The sequence below is a fragment of the Lactuca saligna genome, chromosome 5 (assembly GCF_052625555.1).
Source record: "Lactuca saligna cultivar CGN05327 chromosome 5, ASM5262555v1, whole genome shotgun sequence".
Classification (NCBI taxonomy): Eukaryota; Viridiplantae; Streptophyta; class Magnoliopsida; order Asterales; family Asteraceae; genus Lactuca; species Lactuca saligna.
Genome location: NC_136421.1, coordinates 46,690,154 through 46,706,439, shown reverse-complemented (window position 1 = coordinate 46,706,439; position 16,286 = coordinate 46,690,154). Strand labels below are relative to the sequence as shown.

At 33.2% G+C, this 16,286-nt stretch overlaps 2 protein-coding genes across 3 annotated transcripts; both read right to left on the bottom strand.

Moving 5' to 3' along the window:
• Positions 1-1,156: 1,156 nt before the first annotated feature.
• LOC144997631 (cytokinin dehydrogenase 5-like) lies at positions 1,157-4,763 on the bottom strand. Of its 2 annotated transcripts, XM_078957514.1 has the most exons (5): positions 4,072-4,763; positions 3,774-3,901; positions 3,315-3,593; positions 2,186-2,448; positions 1,157-1,612 (listed from the first exon to the last, which is right to left on the bottom strand). In XM_078957514.1, exons 1-5 carry the CDS (start codon positions 4,649-4,651, stop codon positions 1,279-1,281), a joined length of 1,584 nt encoding a protein of 527 aa, XP_078813640.1. In that variant the 5' UTR covers positions 4,652-4,763; the 3' UTR covers positions 1,157-1,278. The 2 variants fall into 2 exon arrangements, with proteins under 2 accessions (XP_078813640.1, XP_078813641.1); XM_078957515.1 differs by lacking the exon at positions 1,157-1,612 and having other exon boundaries at positions 2,182-2,448.
• Positions 4,764-6,465: 1,702 nt separating this feature from the next.
• Positions 6,466-7,347, bottom strand: LOC145045255 (uncharacterized). Its single transcript, XM_078993594.1, has one exon. It carries the CDS (start codon positions 7,345-7,347, stop codon positions 6,466-6,468), a length of 882 nt encoding a protein of 293 aa, XP_078849720.1.
• Positions 7,348-16,286: the final 8,939 nt, after the last annotated feature.

Genomic DNA, 16,286 nt, shown 5'->3' with positions numbered 1-16,286 from the left:
TAAGTATTGAGTCGTACTTTATTTCAAAATGGGGCGTATTTTATTTAGGTATTTGATATTGTTTCTAGTACAACTCATTAACCGTATTAGATGTTGTAATTGAGCTTATTATATTTATTTAGTCATTTGTAATATGGTTTTTATTTATAACCGTATTATATGTGGGTGTACTGTATAGCCTGTTTTCTAGTAGTGTATATCCCTTTCCCTTAAAAAATCATAATTGGAAGTTGAAAATTAATTAGCTTGGCTTCAGAAAGTAAAAGAAAGTGAAAATATCTTTTTTCTTCCTTGAAGAGTAGGTGAACGAAAAAGAAGGTCCGCAAATACACACCCAATACTTGTGCCATAAAACGATTGCCTTGGCACTCCTTGACTAACCTTAGTACGTATGTGTCATACCTAACATCGCCGCTATGAAGGGTTTCGAAAAATGTAATCACGTCTTGCGTCATAGCACGTCATTGGATTCATAAAACTAAGTTTACTTAGCTTAATTTTGTTACCTTATTAATATTATTACATTTTTTTCTGTGAATCTTTTCACTGTTTACAGTATTATAAGGAGAAAATAATAATAGATGATTTCTTGGAACTTATTATAATTAATAGAAAATAATTATGAATCTATATAAAATTTCTTCTACATAATATAAGAAGTAATTTTTTTTTTGTCGTTTTAGCTATAAATTTCTTATATTATCATAAAGTATTAAATACCTAAATAAATAATTATATAATTATTACAACATATTCTGTTATATCAATTTATCTTATTATGATCATTCAATATAATTTAATTAATTTAAAACTCTGTACAAAATATCCCTTAAATCCCTTAAATAATTATTTAGGCTATGCTTTTCCGATTTCCAATCAATGGTGATTAGAATGAGATATCAAGACATATGAAGATTTACATGGCCCATTGGGTTGAGCATTTGTATAACAAAAAATCCCATTGGGCCAACATTGTTCAAATGATGAAACTAACCCCACTTTGTACATGGGCTTCCTTAAGAAGTGAAGAATGTTGTGGAAATTCTCCAAAAGCAAACCCTAAGTTACAAATCATAGGGAAAAAAACTATCAATCTAATATACTTCAGAAAAAATATAAACCGCACCATTTGAACGGTCTACATAAACATCTAATATACTTTCAAAGACGAAAAAACTTGTTAAATTCCTCTATTATAACATTAGATCGAGCCTTATGTACATAAGAGGTCAGTAACTATCATCGATTATCCTACTATCATTTTCCTCTAATCATCCCTCACCACGACCTAACCTCGGAACCAAACCTAGGCTCAAATACCCTTTGACCGGTGGCAAGAATATGCCTAGGGTCAAACTCCATTTTTTTTCTATAAATTTGTTGCCATTTATCTCCATAATGTTCCATCCACTCCTCTTGTGTTGTGTAATGAGGCAAATATTGCTTCACTCTTATGTTTGATTCCTTACAAAACTTCAAAATCTTACGATTTTCTTCGCTCAGATGCTTTAATGTCAGTGTCTCCTCCCCGTTATCCAATGCGGATCGAAGCAATGCCACCAAGTAAAACACGTCTTCATCTGGTGTCACAACCGATGACTTCTCATCCCACCTATGTTTATGTAAAATCATTAGTACAAGTATTGGTGCAAGATGTAAAAGTATTGATGATGAAAGTACAAATTGATGACAGTTGGAGGATGGATTATAGAAGGTATTAAAAAGGTCCACAAAGGGTGGCATAACCTGTACTTAAGGCAATTTATGTTGTACTATTATGTAACAGGACATGGATTACCATCTCATCAATGGGTCCTACATGGAAGATCTCTTTCTGACATCAGTATCTTCTCACTTGGACCATTGTACCCGTTCGATCTTTTTTCTTGTTTCGATTACCATCATCTTATATATAATATATATATAATATGGATGATAATGATGATGGATCATCATAGAACATGATGCAACGTGCATTGATGAGTTGTACAATGATTATGCATGCATGAGGTAGATGCATGCATGGTCATGGTCAAAGTTCAAAGGACATGAGGTCATGTTGTTGGTTTATGACTTTATGTTATGTAAGATACCCATAAATTCGTTATCATATGATATGAAATGATGATGAGAAATATATAATTTTCTTATTTTTTTTTTTACAAGTTGAGATTCTAATTCTTACTTGTTTTTGTTCATGGGGTAGATGAGGATGGGGCCACTAGTTTTATTTCCCAAAATGCCCTTGAAGACTCCTTTATCGAAATCAGGGATTCTTGATTTGGGTACAAACAGGTTAAGCCATGGATGGGGTACCTCCCATAAACCCTTGGACCGGAGCTTCAACTCGGCTTTGTGGACCCGGTCCAGGAAATCAACGTAAGGAAGATCAGTAGTGAACACCGAAGCTGGTATGAAATTTAATTTCTTCAACAAACCTTCCACTTCCTGAAAACCCAATTAAAAATAAAATAAGAAAGTAAGAAAGTAAAAAAAAAAAAAAAAAAAAAAAAAGAACGAATGGAAGTACATAAAAGAACAGCTACAAAACACTTTTTGGTGTCAGAGGATAAGTTCTGTTACTTGTTTAGTTAATTAAACGATAAAAATGAATTAATTAATAATTAATCAAGACACTGAATTATTAGGTGCTAATAATTTGGTGGGTGGACGGCGTTAGATATACAAGTAATTCTTGACTAAAATAATACTAAAGTTTGTCGTCAATCATCGTATCAAATAGGCCCATAGATCACACAAGATCTTCTATGTTTTCTTGTGCTAATTTCTTTCTTTAATTCCCTTGGTCACGTATCTATAGCTAAACACCAATCACATAATCCAGGTTAATTACGTTGCAACTTGCAACGAATCTTAAACCAAATATTTTTAGATATTTTATTAAACTTAATCTTTTGATAGCTACTAAGAACTACTAATAGAGTGTGTCGTTTTCTACTTGAGTCATCACTGATTAACTATGAGTCGTTATTTTCTTCTCCGACTGTTGAATAATAATACTTTGTTAACGAAAAATCCAAACTTGATAGTTGTTAAGGAAAATTAAAGATTTTATTAAATATTTAATTTTTTTTAGTGTAAACTAATTTAAAGATCCAATTCCAAAGCCTGCGCTTATATACTTTCTTTGATTTGCCGATTCTACAATATGGTTGCATGTTACATTGAACTCGCTTTTCACTTTTAACATGAACTTTTGGTACTTTTTGCATTTATTCACATGCTACCCACCTACTAAAAATATGATCTTGAGAATAAAATCTAAATACCCAAAAAGAAAAATCAAGATTTACCTGATCAATGGATTCTGGGTTCGAGGAATCATAATAATTCTTGGTGATTTCCAAACAATACAGCACATTTCCACCAGCTCCAAGAGATGAGATCTTTACAGGGTTTTTCGGGGAGAAAAAAGATGATCTCCAATTGTTGATTAACCCTTCATCAACGATAACAAAACCCTCGATGTAATCGAACTTTTCAGATTGTGGTTTGTTGTGTAACGATATAAGATATTCTTGATCATGTGTAAAAGCCGAAAAATTCGAATAAAGAACCCGAATCCATCTCACCTGATCATGTTTAATCAAACAGTATGTCAAATTAAATTTCACATAAAAAACGACCACATGTTACATTCTATGTTCACATGCATTAATATATATATATATGTCAACATAGTCTTTTGAAAATAATTTCTTGACTCAATATCACATATTCAAATCTTGAATTTAACAATAACAAACACATACCCTTTGAGGTGAAGGTTCTAAGGCAATTCTTGCCCTAGTAACGATCCCGAACTGTCCCAGTCCACCCAGTACAGAATGGAACAGTTCGGGATACTTATCATTCGAACACGTCAATAGTTGGCCTTTTCCTGCATTTGGTCGTAAAATTTTAATAAAAATGACTATAAAAGGACAAAAACAAACGATGCATGACAAAATTTTGAGTGATGCAATGCTTGGTTGTACTGTATAAGTAAGTAATGCATGTGCATGAAGAATTATATTTTTATATATATGATCTATGATATGATATATTTACCTGTGACGACATCCATCTCATGGACATTGCTAATCTGAGGGCCATGGTTGAATGCTTGCCCACTGATTCCTGCATTAGAGAGTGTACCACCAACAGAAAGGTATAAGTAATCAGTCCACGATTTAGGTGCGAGTCCATACTCTAGCGTGGACTTGAGCACATCGATCCAAAGCTCCCCACCCCACACGTCTACATACATCTTCTTCTCACAAACTTCCGGCACGGCGGGGCTTCTCCCGGATCTACTCATTTGAATGACGACGCCGTTCGCCGTCTGAGACTGGCCGTTGATGGAATGGCCGTGGCCTCTTGCCGACACCGAGAATCCATGAGACGATTGGTAAGCTAATTTGACAAGCTTCGCGACGTCGTCGGCGGTTGCCGGATGGAGAACTGCAGTCGGTTCGTTACGAGTTGTTTTGCCGAAGTCCATGGACGCCGACTTGATGTCGTGTGGGTCGACGCTTAATTTGCCGTGGATTCCGACGCGGAAGAGGTCGGTGACGGTGGGGTTTAGGGTTAAGCCGACGATGACGATGAGACGGCATATGGCGAATAATAGAAGTAGTTTTCCGGCCATGAGTTGTGTAGTCGCCGGTGGAATGGGAAAAAGAAATGAAAAACCAGGGAGTTTTTTGGAATTTCAGTTTTCTTTTTTCACACAGTGAAAGTGTGTTGTGTGTGTGTCTGCGGGGTTGGATTATGTCTAGGATATGAGATACAGGTTCGCAATTTATAGAACAATCGAAAAAGAAGGAACTTTGGTGGACAAACACGTGCGATTGGGTTCGAATGTGTATGTGACACGTGCGAACACGAGTTAAATTTTTTTTCAATGGTATAATGAATGAGTTACAAAATGGTCCTCAATAGCTTCTTCACCTACATTTTCGGCTCTTTAAAAACAAAATATGCATTGGTGGTCGCTATAAGATTTTTTTTTTCATTTCAGTCCCTCAAGTTTTGAAAATCCCAAATATGGTGATGATTTGATGATTTCGTTCAATCAAACATGCAAACAATGTTAAGTTACATTCAAATGTTATTATCTATTTTGTTTTTCCGGCTAGAGTGAAAGCAAAAAATCATATAAATTATTACACTATCGTTATCAAGATGTAGCTTTAAGGGAAAAAGAAATAAATTTAAATGATTTATTTTACGTGGTTTAAAATAAAATGGACAAAATTTTCACCGACAATTGCAAATTATGTTATGTAGAGTAACTTCATAAGGTACATGTACGAGAGAGACATATCTCCCACTAAAGTTTTGTGATGTAAAATTTTCATATATTACAATGTGTGACTATTGATCTCTTGAAGAAATTATTACATGATTTTACAAAATTTATTTTTGAAGTCAAAATAGAGTGTATTAAATTCTTTTTGATGATTTTATTTTGTAAGCAAATTTAAGCCAAAAACATGGGCGTTTGTGAGCTCTTTTCCAAGTATATATAAATTGTAGGAAACATCAAAAGAATTGATTGAGTGAAATCATTCCGTTTTAACCCATCGAATATGATCTATTTACATATCTTCACCTAAAAGCATTCCCCTTAAGGACAACTACAAGCATACACACTAACAAATTCTTTTATCTTTCCCCAAGTGTAATGTGAAAACATTAGGTCACATTTTCTACAAGTCGCTATATAATGTTGTTTTAATACATTTAACATATTAAATATCCATATAAAAAGTCTAAAACTAATTAGAAAGATAAGAAGTTGCGTCTTTCCAAACTACCTCATATAAAATTACTCGTTCTCACCGGTCTATATTCTCACATCTAGAAGATGGTGATTTTGATAAATACATTTACAAGACCGTGAATTATTTTATCTTAAACGTATCAAATAAGTACAACATACACCAAAAAAAAAAAAAAAGTAGTAGTTAATAAGCCATCGATCAAGGTGGAAATTCTACATACAACTTACATTATTATTGGTAGCTAGAAGAATAAATTACATAAATGTTCCAAACATGGTTAGCAAAAAGATTGCTCTTTCGGTCCAAGTTTTTTTATTTTTCAATTATATACCTAACTTTGTATGTTTGTATCAAATGGTCTTTGGTCTCGGGTACACAATGATTCTCTAAAATGAAAGGTCATTAGTTTAATTCTCATTAAGAGATATATGTGGTATTTAAAAATATAGTTAATTTGTGTTAAAAAAATTATATGTTTGTTTCAAGAAGGTCTACTTGTCTTTTAACTTTAACTAGATTATGACCCGTATAAAACGCAGGAGAATGTATAAAAAATAAATATAAAGTAAAAAAAACCGACACAATAGTTAAAAAAAAATGATAAAGTGACAGGAACAGACTTCTCGTTAATGATTATATTGAAAAGTTTAAAAAGTAAAATGAAATGTCTAAATATCTATAATCGTTGAAAGACCTCTTTATAGACAACATTTTTTGTTTTATTAGTTAAGCGACCTTCATCATCACATATGAGTATCTTCAAGCATTTTTTACTTGTCAAACGAGAAGCAACTACATATAGCTGACCATGAGTGAAGACGGGTCTATGCAAGTACAATACAACAGTTGATAATGATTGTTTTTGACTCTTGTTAACGGTCATAGCAAAACAAACAACTAAAAGGAATTGCTTTTGCAAAAAACGGAAAAGGATTCTTTTATCAAACAGAGTAAATTTCATGTGAAGTTTATAAGTAGTCTCATTGAAGAATCTACCACCTATAATATGTGTCTCAATGACATGTTTTCCAAGTCTAACAATTTGTAACCTAGTACCATTGCATAAACCTTTGGTTTGGTCGATATTATGAAGCAACATGACCGGAACACCTGTTCTTAGTGTAAGTTTATGGTTAGGAATTCCAGATGTCTTAAAAACATTCAATACATCTACAGAGTAAATTGATTCCTTAAAACAATATTTTGACTCTGTTTTACAAAAAAAATCTAAATTTATATAAGTTTTCCCTTCATCTTTCATCAATCGTAACATGTAGTCATTAATAGCATCGACCTCTTCATTTGTAGGGACAAAAATATCTTTATCTTGAAAATATGATGGATCATCAAGATGGTTTTCAAAAGACGAATAAATTGTTAATACAATTGAATGAATATGGTCACTTGTAGAGCGAACGATAACGTCTTTTAAAAATTCAACTTCAGCTTCACCATCATTAGGACCACTAATATTACCTTCACCAATTCTTAGAATCCATTCAGTAAATGTTTTTGTCGCATCAAAATCATTAGTTGGACAACCAACCTGAAGCCTCATTAAATAGGGTATGAAAGGAAAAAATGATTTATACAAATTAAACATTATAGACATATATGTATTAAAAATTAATGATAACAGTTAGTATATTGGGAAATTAAAATTCATGTTATATGATTTAAGATGTGGATGTAAATATAGTATAAAAGAAATTAATAATAATATACCTTGACTGGTTATTGGTGAAAGTGGCAACCTTGACAAAATAAATCGAGATTGCACATTCAGGTGTTTGATGTTATGAGATGGGGATGCTGAACGATAAGGTTTCGAGTAACTCGACAATTATGTGATATGAAGAAATTATTTTCTAAAATGAAATTCGGTATCATAAATAGGGGGAAATATATTAAAAAATATTAATAGTACAATACAAGGAAAAAAATCCATGTCTTATATAACGTATTTATCAGCTACAGTTTTAGATGACAGATCCATTAGCTTCCTATTCTTTTTCTTTTATTCATCAGATACTATTAAAATAAAAAAAATTATATTACATCTTTGTTATTCCATGAAATCCAATCAGTTAATTATGAGAAAACAATATTACTTGCTACAGTAAATAGTTAAATGTGAGATGCTGATTTAGAAAGAAAAAAAAAAGTAGTAATCACTAAATGGAAATGAACATTTGCACTTATTTAACAACAACAATAACAATAATAACAATAATAATAATAACAATAATAATAACATTTGTACTTATTTTTTAACATTTGCACTTAAAAAATAAGTTAACGTAAGTAAATAGCAAATATGGAAAACTGACAACAATCAATAATTTAGAAGAGCAATACAAATAAAAAATAAAATAATATTGTATTTATGATTTAGAAGTACACTATTATTCTCTTGCATGGATAAACAAGTCAAACTGATAGCAATCGATAATTTAGAATAATAATACAAACATAAAAAATTGACAGCAGTCAATAACTTAGAAGAGCAATACAAATAATAATAAAAATAGAATAACATTGTATTCATGATTCAGAAGTACACTCCTATTTTTTTGTATGGGCAAATATGTCAAATTGATAGCAATCAATAATTTAGAACAACAATAGAAATATATAAACATAATGATAATGTATTTATGGTTCAGAAGTACATTAGTATTGTGTTTATTTGTAGAAGATAATAGTATCCTACTATGAAGGGATAAAAAAATTGTTTTCCAGATTTGCCATTTGCATGAATAGTACCAAATGCAGCATTATTGATTTTTCTATAAACGCAAAAGTGTACGAAATTGAAACTCTTTTTAATTTAGAAGTTTTAATTTAAACAAAAACAATAACAACATTGACAAAGACATTAAATAGAAGAAGGAAAACTAATAAAATCAAAGTAAATGGTTTTATTGGAAACACGTCTATTGAAATAACTAATTAGATTAATGTGAAGATTGAGGTTTGAGATCATGAAAGTATGCAGTGATTTGATAACAGAAATTGAAAGTGTGAAACATAAAATGATAAGGTACATAAGTATATACCGTTGATTGTCGATGACAAGGCTGAAAAAGTTTTTGTTATATTTTTCTACAGAAAAAGTATGTCAACTGTTCTTACATAAATCGAAAAATAAAAATGTTAGAATTATATATTATGTATAGAAGGTATATAACGATGAAAAAGAGGAAGTAAATATGTTGAACTTTATTTTAAATATAAATTTGAAATAGAAGATAATATACATTATAAGTTCATTTTTTCAACAGATATCATTTGACTTATGAAAAACAATTTACTATGTATAAGATCAACTTGAATCAATTAGAATGATTAATATGGTAAGTAATTAAATATTACAAAACGTTACTAAATATTCTAAAATTAGCTGCGGATTTTATGAGATTGGATATATTCTCTATTATGAAAATTTAATGGGTATTAAAGGTAACATTGTAAGTTACATTTAAACATGGTAACGATTGATGGAAAAAGTGATCTTACCAAAACTTTTGTAGGTGATGTTACAAAATGATCTAAGGGTGGAAAATCTATGATCGAAATACAATCAAGGGTTCTGATTTTTTAAGATGATGTCATCAATATTCTCTTTTAATAATATTTAGAAATTATTTTTGAACATTTCTAACTTGCCAACCTTTATTTTAATTCTTTCTACTGTGATATAGCCCAATTGAAAAAAATTGGGAATACACTTTTATGGAAGTAATGTTGTTAATATGTAAAGATAACTTAAATATTCTTCTACTTTTTGTTCTTATAAATCCTCATACCCAATTAAATAGTGATATATGTAAGATTTGATGAAATTTAATGATATTTTAGTATACTAATGTGATAGATGTTATCATTTAAATTGATATGAGGATTGGTAGGAACAAAAAGTAGAAGATTATTTAATTTCTCATATGTAAATCTTGGAATTCAAGAAAACTAGAGAGAACATTACGAGGTTGTAAAATATTGAGATTGTAACATCTTTAAAAACAAGCCTAAAAGTTTTTCACTATTTAATAAAAGTTTAAAATTTCTTAAATTAAAACAATCAAATCAGATAATAAAATAAATAAATAATAAATCAAATAATAAAACAAAGGAAACAATAAATTGAGTAATTGATGACGTATTTAAGTGAAGAAAGTCAATCTAAACTTAAAAATAAGAAAATAAATTAGGAAGTACCAAAATTGATAGTTTAGTCGATCTTTGATGGTAGGAATTGAAAATGATATGAACTTTATGGCTAGAATATTAATAATTTAGTGCTAATATCTATAACTTACAATTTTCATTAAAGACTACAATATTTAAGTATGAGAAAGAAGATTAGAAGGACCATTTTGGCCATATGACCATAGTTTTTAATCCATATCATGATATTCTCTCTTTCCTTTTAGTATGGACGACTCTAACACCTTAAAATCTCTTTAATGGTGTTTTTATCTCCATCCATGGGAAACTGAATCCCAAGAGTGAATCCATGGAAGAACTAATCATTACTCTTCGTTTCCATCCTCACTTTTCATTTTTGATGTTAGTGTTTGGAGTTTTCCCTAAACCCAACAAATGTTATTTATATAGTTCTAAATGGCTTCCTGTCTCTATTCTTTTATTAGATCCAATCTCTAAGCAACATACATGCTTGAATAGGGATTTGAATGAGTTTTGTGGATTTTCTAACCCTAAGTTTTCTTAAATCTGAAAATGTTGATCGAAAGGGTTTTAATTTAGATTCCAATGTTTGTTAAGTGTTCTAGAACATCAAGAAGTTACTATTTGCTCAATATATTGTGTTAGAAAATTAAGGTATTATAATGCTTGGATTATTGGGAGTTATGAGAACACTTTCACAAAAAGAATTTTGAGGGTACACTCGAAAATCTTGTGTACCATAATTTAAAACTCAATATTCAATAATATAGAATGGAGAATATAATATAATCTTGTCTACCATAATTTAAAATATGATCAATAAGATAGAAATAATTATCTTGTCCAAAAACTACCAAAAATTGTCATATGGCAGTTTTGTAACCATTTCGAGGGTACAAATTGACCCCAGCCAAGGTGTAACACACGTTTTCCAGAGTGGATCAACTAAAACCTTAATAGGATCAAAGATGGATTTTTGGAAAAAAAAAACATGTGCCACGATGTGGGACATGGGTTTCCACAATGTGACAATATCTGTATAAGTGTGTTTCATTCTTGTGCATCATGATATAACAAGCCTTTGGTCACAACGTGACGGCCTCCTGGATGTTTAACCCTAATTCTGGGATTTGTGCCCCTAGGGTTTGCACACCATCATCCTCCATCACCTCCCTTTCGCCCTACAAGAAACCTATTCACCTTGTGTAGTGATTTTAGCCCTTGAAGAATAAAGAGATGGTGTGCTTCCTAGTTAGATGAGTGTATCACTATAGATATTGCATCTCCTGCATCTGGAGGAGCTTGGAAAGGTATAAATCTTCCACCTTTTTGGTTCTCTCTCCATAGACCTAGGATTTATGGCATTTCTTGGCTTATTTTCGAGTTTTGGTTGGTTAGATGAGATAAAGTTTGCAACTTTATAGCTCATCTTGGTCCCCTGGTCTCTATATCTTTTGGATTTGAAGTTTGAATGTGTATTTGTGCTCCATGAATGAGATTTTGGTCTTATTTCTCTAGTTTGACCTAGTTTGAGTTCTAGACTTACATTGGGCATGCATGTCTATAAAGCTACGATTTTTATGTTGGAATATAAGTAAGAAATCCTTCTAGAAAGTATGTATGGGTGGCTTGAAGGATTAAGAGCTTAACCCATTAAGATGTGAGAGTTTAACTTTCATGACGTGGTAATCTACTTGCCACAATGTGATGTCTGGTACCATTGCGACTGTTTTGTCGTGAATATTCCACGAAGTGGCCAATGAGTAGCCACGACGTGGGTGTGGTCTCAAGGATGAATTTTTTGTTGACCGTTGATTTTTTGATCAGTTTGACTTTTGATAAAACTTTGAGGGGGGTTAAGTTGTAGTCTAAAGTTTAGACAGTGTTTGGTTTAGGAGGATCGTGTAGCTAATATTGTGGAACTTTGAGTAGTGGATTTCAGATCCTCGTCCACGTGAGTTTTTTCATTGTACATTGTACTGTAGTATGTATCCTTGTGTGTAGAATGTTTTTATGATGTAGTGATATGTTAGACTGGTAGATCTATTATGATTACATATGTCTGCCTGTTGTTGTTTTGGACATAGTGTGTTTGGGTTGAGGTGGTACTGCTTTGTGTTGTAGGCCAACATACCCTGGGCAATCTAGTTTTTATGGTTGTGGGCCCAAGGAGGGAGGGGGAAATTTAGTCTTTGTAATTGTGGTCCCGGGGCAATCCAATGTTATGTTGTGGGCCCAATGTGCATGCACTGTATTTGTATAGTTGTGTGGTGTATTTTGGGGAACTCACTGAGCATCAGCTTACATTTTTGGATTTAAATGTTTTTCAGGTACTTATTGGATTGTGAAGGCGGGATTGTATACATGCACATCATCAGTTTTATCATTCAAGATTCCACATTGTTTTGCTTGTAACGCAGATTTTGAATTATGGTTTTTGAACAAATATATTGACTTAATGTAACTTTTTAAAAATGGGTGTTTATTCTATTTTAAAAATGAAAAGTTTTATTCTGGAATTTGGAACATTACAAGATGGTATTAGAGCCCTGGTTTGAGGGATTTGGATGATCACTAGTGTGAATCCAAACTCAAAGTAGGATTCGAGATTTTTCATAAACATTTTCAGAAAGGATTTAAGAAAATAGTTGGGTTAGAGACATGAACTTGGTTCCTGGTCATGTTCTTGTCTGATTTTTGGCCTGCTATCAAAAAAATGGATCTCTGACTCGAGTTTAGTTTTAACAAGGAAGATGCGGTGTGCACAGTCACCCGAAGCTTTAACAAGAAAGTGGTTCCCAAAATACCCATGTTTATTATATATCTATTGATAAGAGAACCATTGGAAATACATGCTAATGGATAGGCTAAGGATCGTTCAGGAATTGCATGTTAGAGTTGCTTGATATATGAGATTTCTTATAGCCTAGGTATTTCCTGATAGATTGATTGTTTGACTGTTGATTGCTTTATGCTATTTGAAACTGTCATTATAGTTGTAGTTGTTTAGTGTATGCATCATGGTTGTACATAACTAAGATTTTATATCATGAGAATATTTTATTTAACCTTATTTTTTGTTCCTTATCTAGTTGTGGGCTTAGGGTAGAATCAATTATTCGACGGTCTATTTAATCTAGTGTTATGTATAATTAGCATACACAAGGTGACTGCAAAGTTTATGAAGATTTCATGAGTTGGGTGTGGATTATTAGAAGGCCAACAATAGTGAGGATCTAATAGTTACTCTTGAGAGAATGAGTATAGGTAGTATGTGTTCCCTAGTTGCTTTGGGCCTAGTGATCCAGGTGATTCGTGGCGATGCTTCGAGAGAAATACGAGTAGGTGTGGAAGGTAGTATGGGCCTGTACTACTGGAAGCACAAGACTCGTATGCGTATCAAGGAAGTCCCAAGTTTCGAGGGATGGATGGCTGAGTAACGATGTGTTAGGGTTAGTTATAGCTCGTCTTCATATTGTCAGTCGTTTAGTTATGGTTGCTCTGGATGAGGTAAAATTTGGTGCATGTTCGAGCCTAAGTGATCGTTGCAATTTAGGGCTAAATGGTGTATATATCTACAAGTTAGTTGATCTGAAGATGTCAAAGACCTGGTTTGAGGAAGCGCTATTTCGATTCACATGACATAAGAGGAGGTGTTTGTGTTCATCTCCTTGAAGATTATAGCTTGAGGCTGGGTGGTTGGCCGATGGCTGGGATATCGTTCTCTATGACGAAGTTATATTCTTCCAACCTGATATGTTTAAGGGAGAAGGGATCAGATGTGTTTTAGTCGATAGATGGAAAATTGGGAGGGTTTTCTCCACACTAGTTTCTACCACAAGGGGGTATTATTTGGTTTCCATCTTGCAGCTAAGAAATATTCGTGGCTCAACTTTTCTTTTAGTTCGGTGACCTAGGTGAAGGCCATGTTGCAAGTTAGATAGGTGATGCAGTTTTGAGATGATCGGGTGTATTTGATGAGGTTCAATATGTTCCTGGTTCGGGAACGAGACTTTTATTATATGTTGAGTTTGTCATCTACAAGGAATTCTTGAAGCGTCAGATGAGGATAAGGCTGTGGGTAAATTCTTCAAATACAAGTTTTGATTATGTGAAGTTTAGATCATAAAGGCCCTCATCAATCCATTAGAATTATCAACGATTCCACTAAGATTGAGATGAAAATGTTGGAGGAAGTTTTTTAGGTCTCTGTCTAAGATTTAGAGTTTCGTTAGGATTGGTTGATCGTTATTTGACGGATCATCTTGTGTTGTGCTATGAAATTTGATCTGGTTGATTTGATCTGAAGATTTGATGTTAAAGACACCAATCGATGATGGTTCAAACCCTAAGTGGGGGAGAACTTGTTATTCTACTAGGAGGATCAGCAACTAGTGTGATTTTATGGTCTCACCACAATGGATCAAGGGAATCTACGGTTCAAGTGGGTGAGGTTTTTGGTTCAGGCTTATTGTTGTAGGCGAGAGTGAAGGTAGACTACCATTGAAGAGATCGTCGTTAGGAAGTCTTCTCATTGCGTTCTTAAGGGTCCGTTGGAATACTTCATGGTCCAAAAGAATTCAAAGATTTTTTAGATCGAATATAGAGCAAGTTGTCGTCAGGTTGTGTCTTCTAGGATGCATGTGCTATCCTCGCAACAGAAAGTTGTTGGGTAACTCATTTTGGTTAGTATTTTATTTTGGGAACGCCAAGGATCTTGAGAAATGAGCATTTGATTCACGCATGTTTGGCATTAGATATAAATAGCAAGGTTAAATCGCAGTATGGGTTTGTCATTCATGGTCATGGGTGGACAGTTGTTGATATGTAGACCAACTTCAGATTTCGGTACATGTATACTCGTGTGGCATTTGCTCATAAGTGCAGGGGATCATTAAGTTAGTTGTCGATCCATTTTTAATAGAATTTTCATTTATTCCCTCGTCAACATTTAGCAAATATTTGAGGGCCTCCGAGCGGTGCTAGTTGAGGGCGCAATTGATACGTCGACCCTTCGTCAAGTTTTGTAAGATTTATATTGTGGTTTCGATATATGTACTCTCAATTGTTTGGTTGTGGAACTGTTGTTCTTAATAGACTTGATTTAGCAGTTTTCCTTGGTTATTAGGAGTTTATATGTCAAAGTAACGTTGTTCAGTTTTCTTTGCATGTGTGTGATCTATGTAGAGTCCAGTTTTGGCGGGCCGTATCGACTAGTTCGTATCAGGATTGATTCAGCTAGGGTATTGGCAATATTTTAGGTGATTTTGGAATTCTTGTACGAATTTGAAAGTTCTATTGGTCTCATGGTGCATTGGAATGATTTGTTCAGTTTCATCTAAGGTGTGTGATCTCGTTTTGGCTGTTTAAAGGAATGTTTCTTTTAATAGTTGAGGTTCATCGTTTCGTTTGATCCACTAGAAGTTCACCCTTTGGGTAAGGATATGTTAAAGAAGGAACAAAATTGGCTTGAGGAGCGTTGTGTTTTCCCTTGGTAAGTGTGAATTGTTGATCGTCCAATACATAAGGTCTTTTGGAGTATAGGGGGATCGAGTGTGATAGCATGAGCACACTCAGTTGAGCATGATAGAGTGGTTCTTATTTTGACTTATTGCTTTGGATTTGGGGTAGGTATTTAATAATTTATCTTCTTTATTAGTTTCGTGTGAGCATGTTCTGTCCGATGATGCATCGGTAATAGTCTAGATTGTGAAATGGTTGCATGTTATAGAATGGTATGGCTCATGCGGATCTTGGTAAGTGTTAAGTTGTAACGACCAAAATTTCAAAACAATTAAAACTTTTTAAAAACAACCCGTTTTAATAACGTTGTTAAAAAAAGGTTTTCAATACATTATTTAACAGAGTATTCCCCAAGTCCATTTCACAAAACACCAACGCGAGTAACGGTACGATCACGCCTTTGCCTTGCCACAGACTCCTAAGAACCTGAAAACATAAACAACACAACTGTAAGCCCGAAAGCTTAGTGAGATGCCCCCAAAATACCAACCACATATACGCCCTTCCAGGCCACAACCTTCCGATCCAAAACATATCGCCTTCCGGCCCATAGCGTAATGCCTTCCGACCCATAACACATTGCCTTCCGGCCCATAACATATCGCCTTCCGGCCCGCAACAGAAAAGCATATATATCATGACAGAACATAGAACAACCATGCATACTGGGTTACACTCCAGACCAGACAACCATACACATAACATGTAATCATATAACAGTTCACAGTTAGCAAATCGATCAACATATCACATAACATATCATTACCCTAACCAAGATACCAGCCT

Coding starts and splice junctions, on each gene's coding strand:
- LOC144997631 (XM_078957514.1), bottom strand. CDS start 4,651: ATGGCCGGAAAACTACTTCTATTATTCGCCATATGCCGTCTCATCGTC. Junction 3,594..3,773: donor TAGAACCTTCACCTCAAAGG/GTATGTGTTTGT, acceptor AAACATGATCAG/GTGAGATGGATTCGGGTTCT. Junction 2,449..3,314: donor ACCCAGAATCCATTGATCAG/GTAAATCTTGAT, acceptor TTGGGTTTTCAG/GAAGTGGAAGGTTTGTTGAA.
- LOC145045255 (XM_078993594.1), bottom strand. CDS start 7,347: ATGAGGCTTCAGGTTGGTTGTCCAACTAATGATTTTGATGCGACAAAA.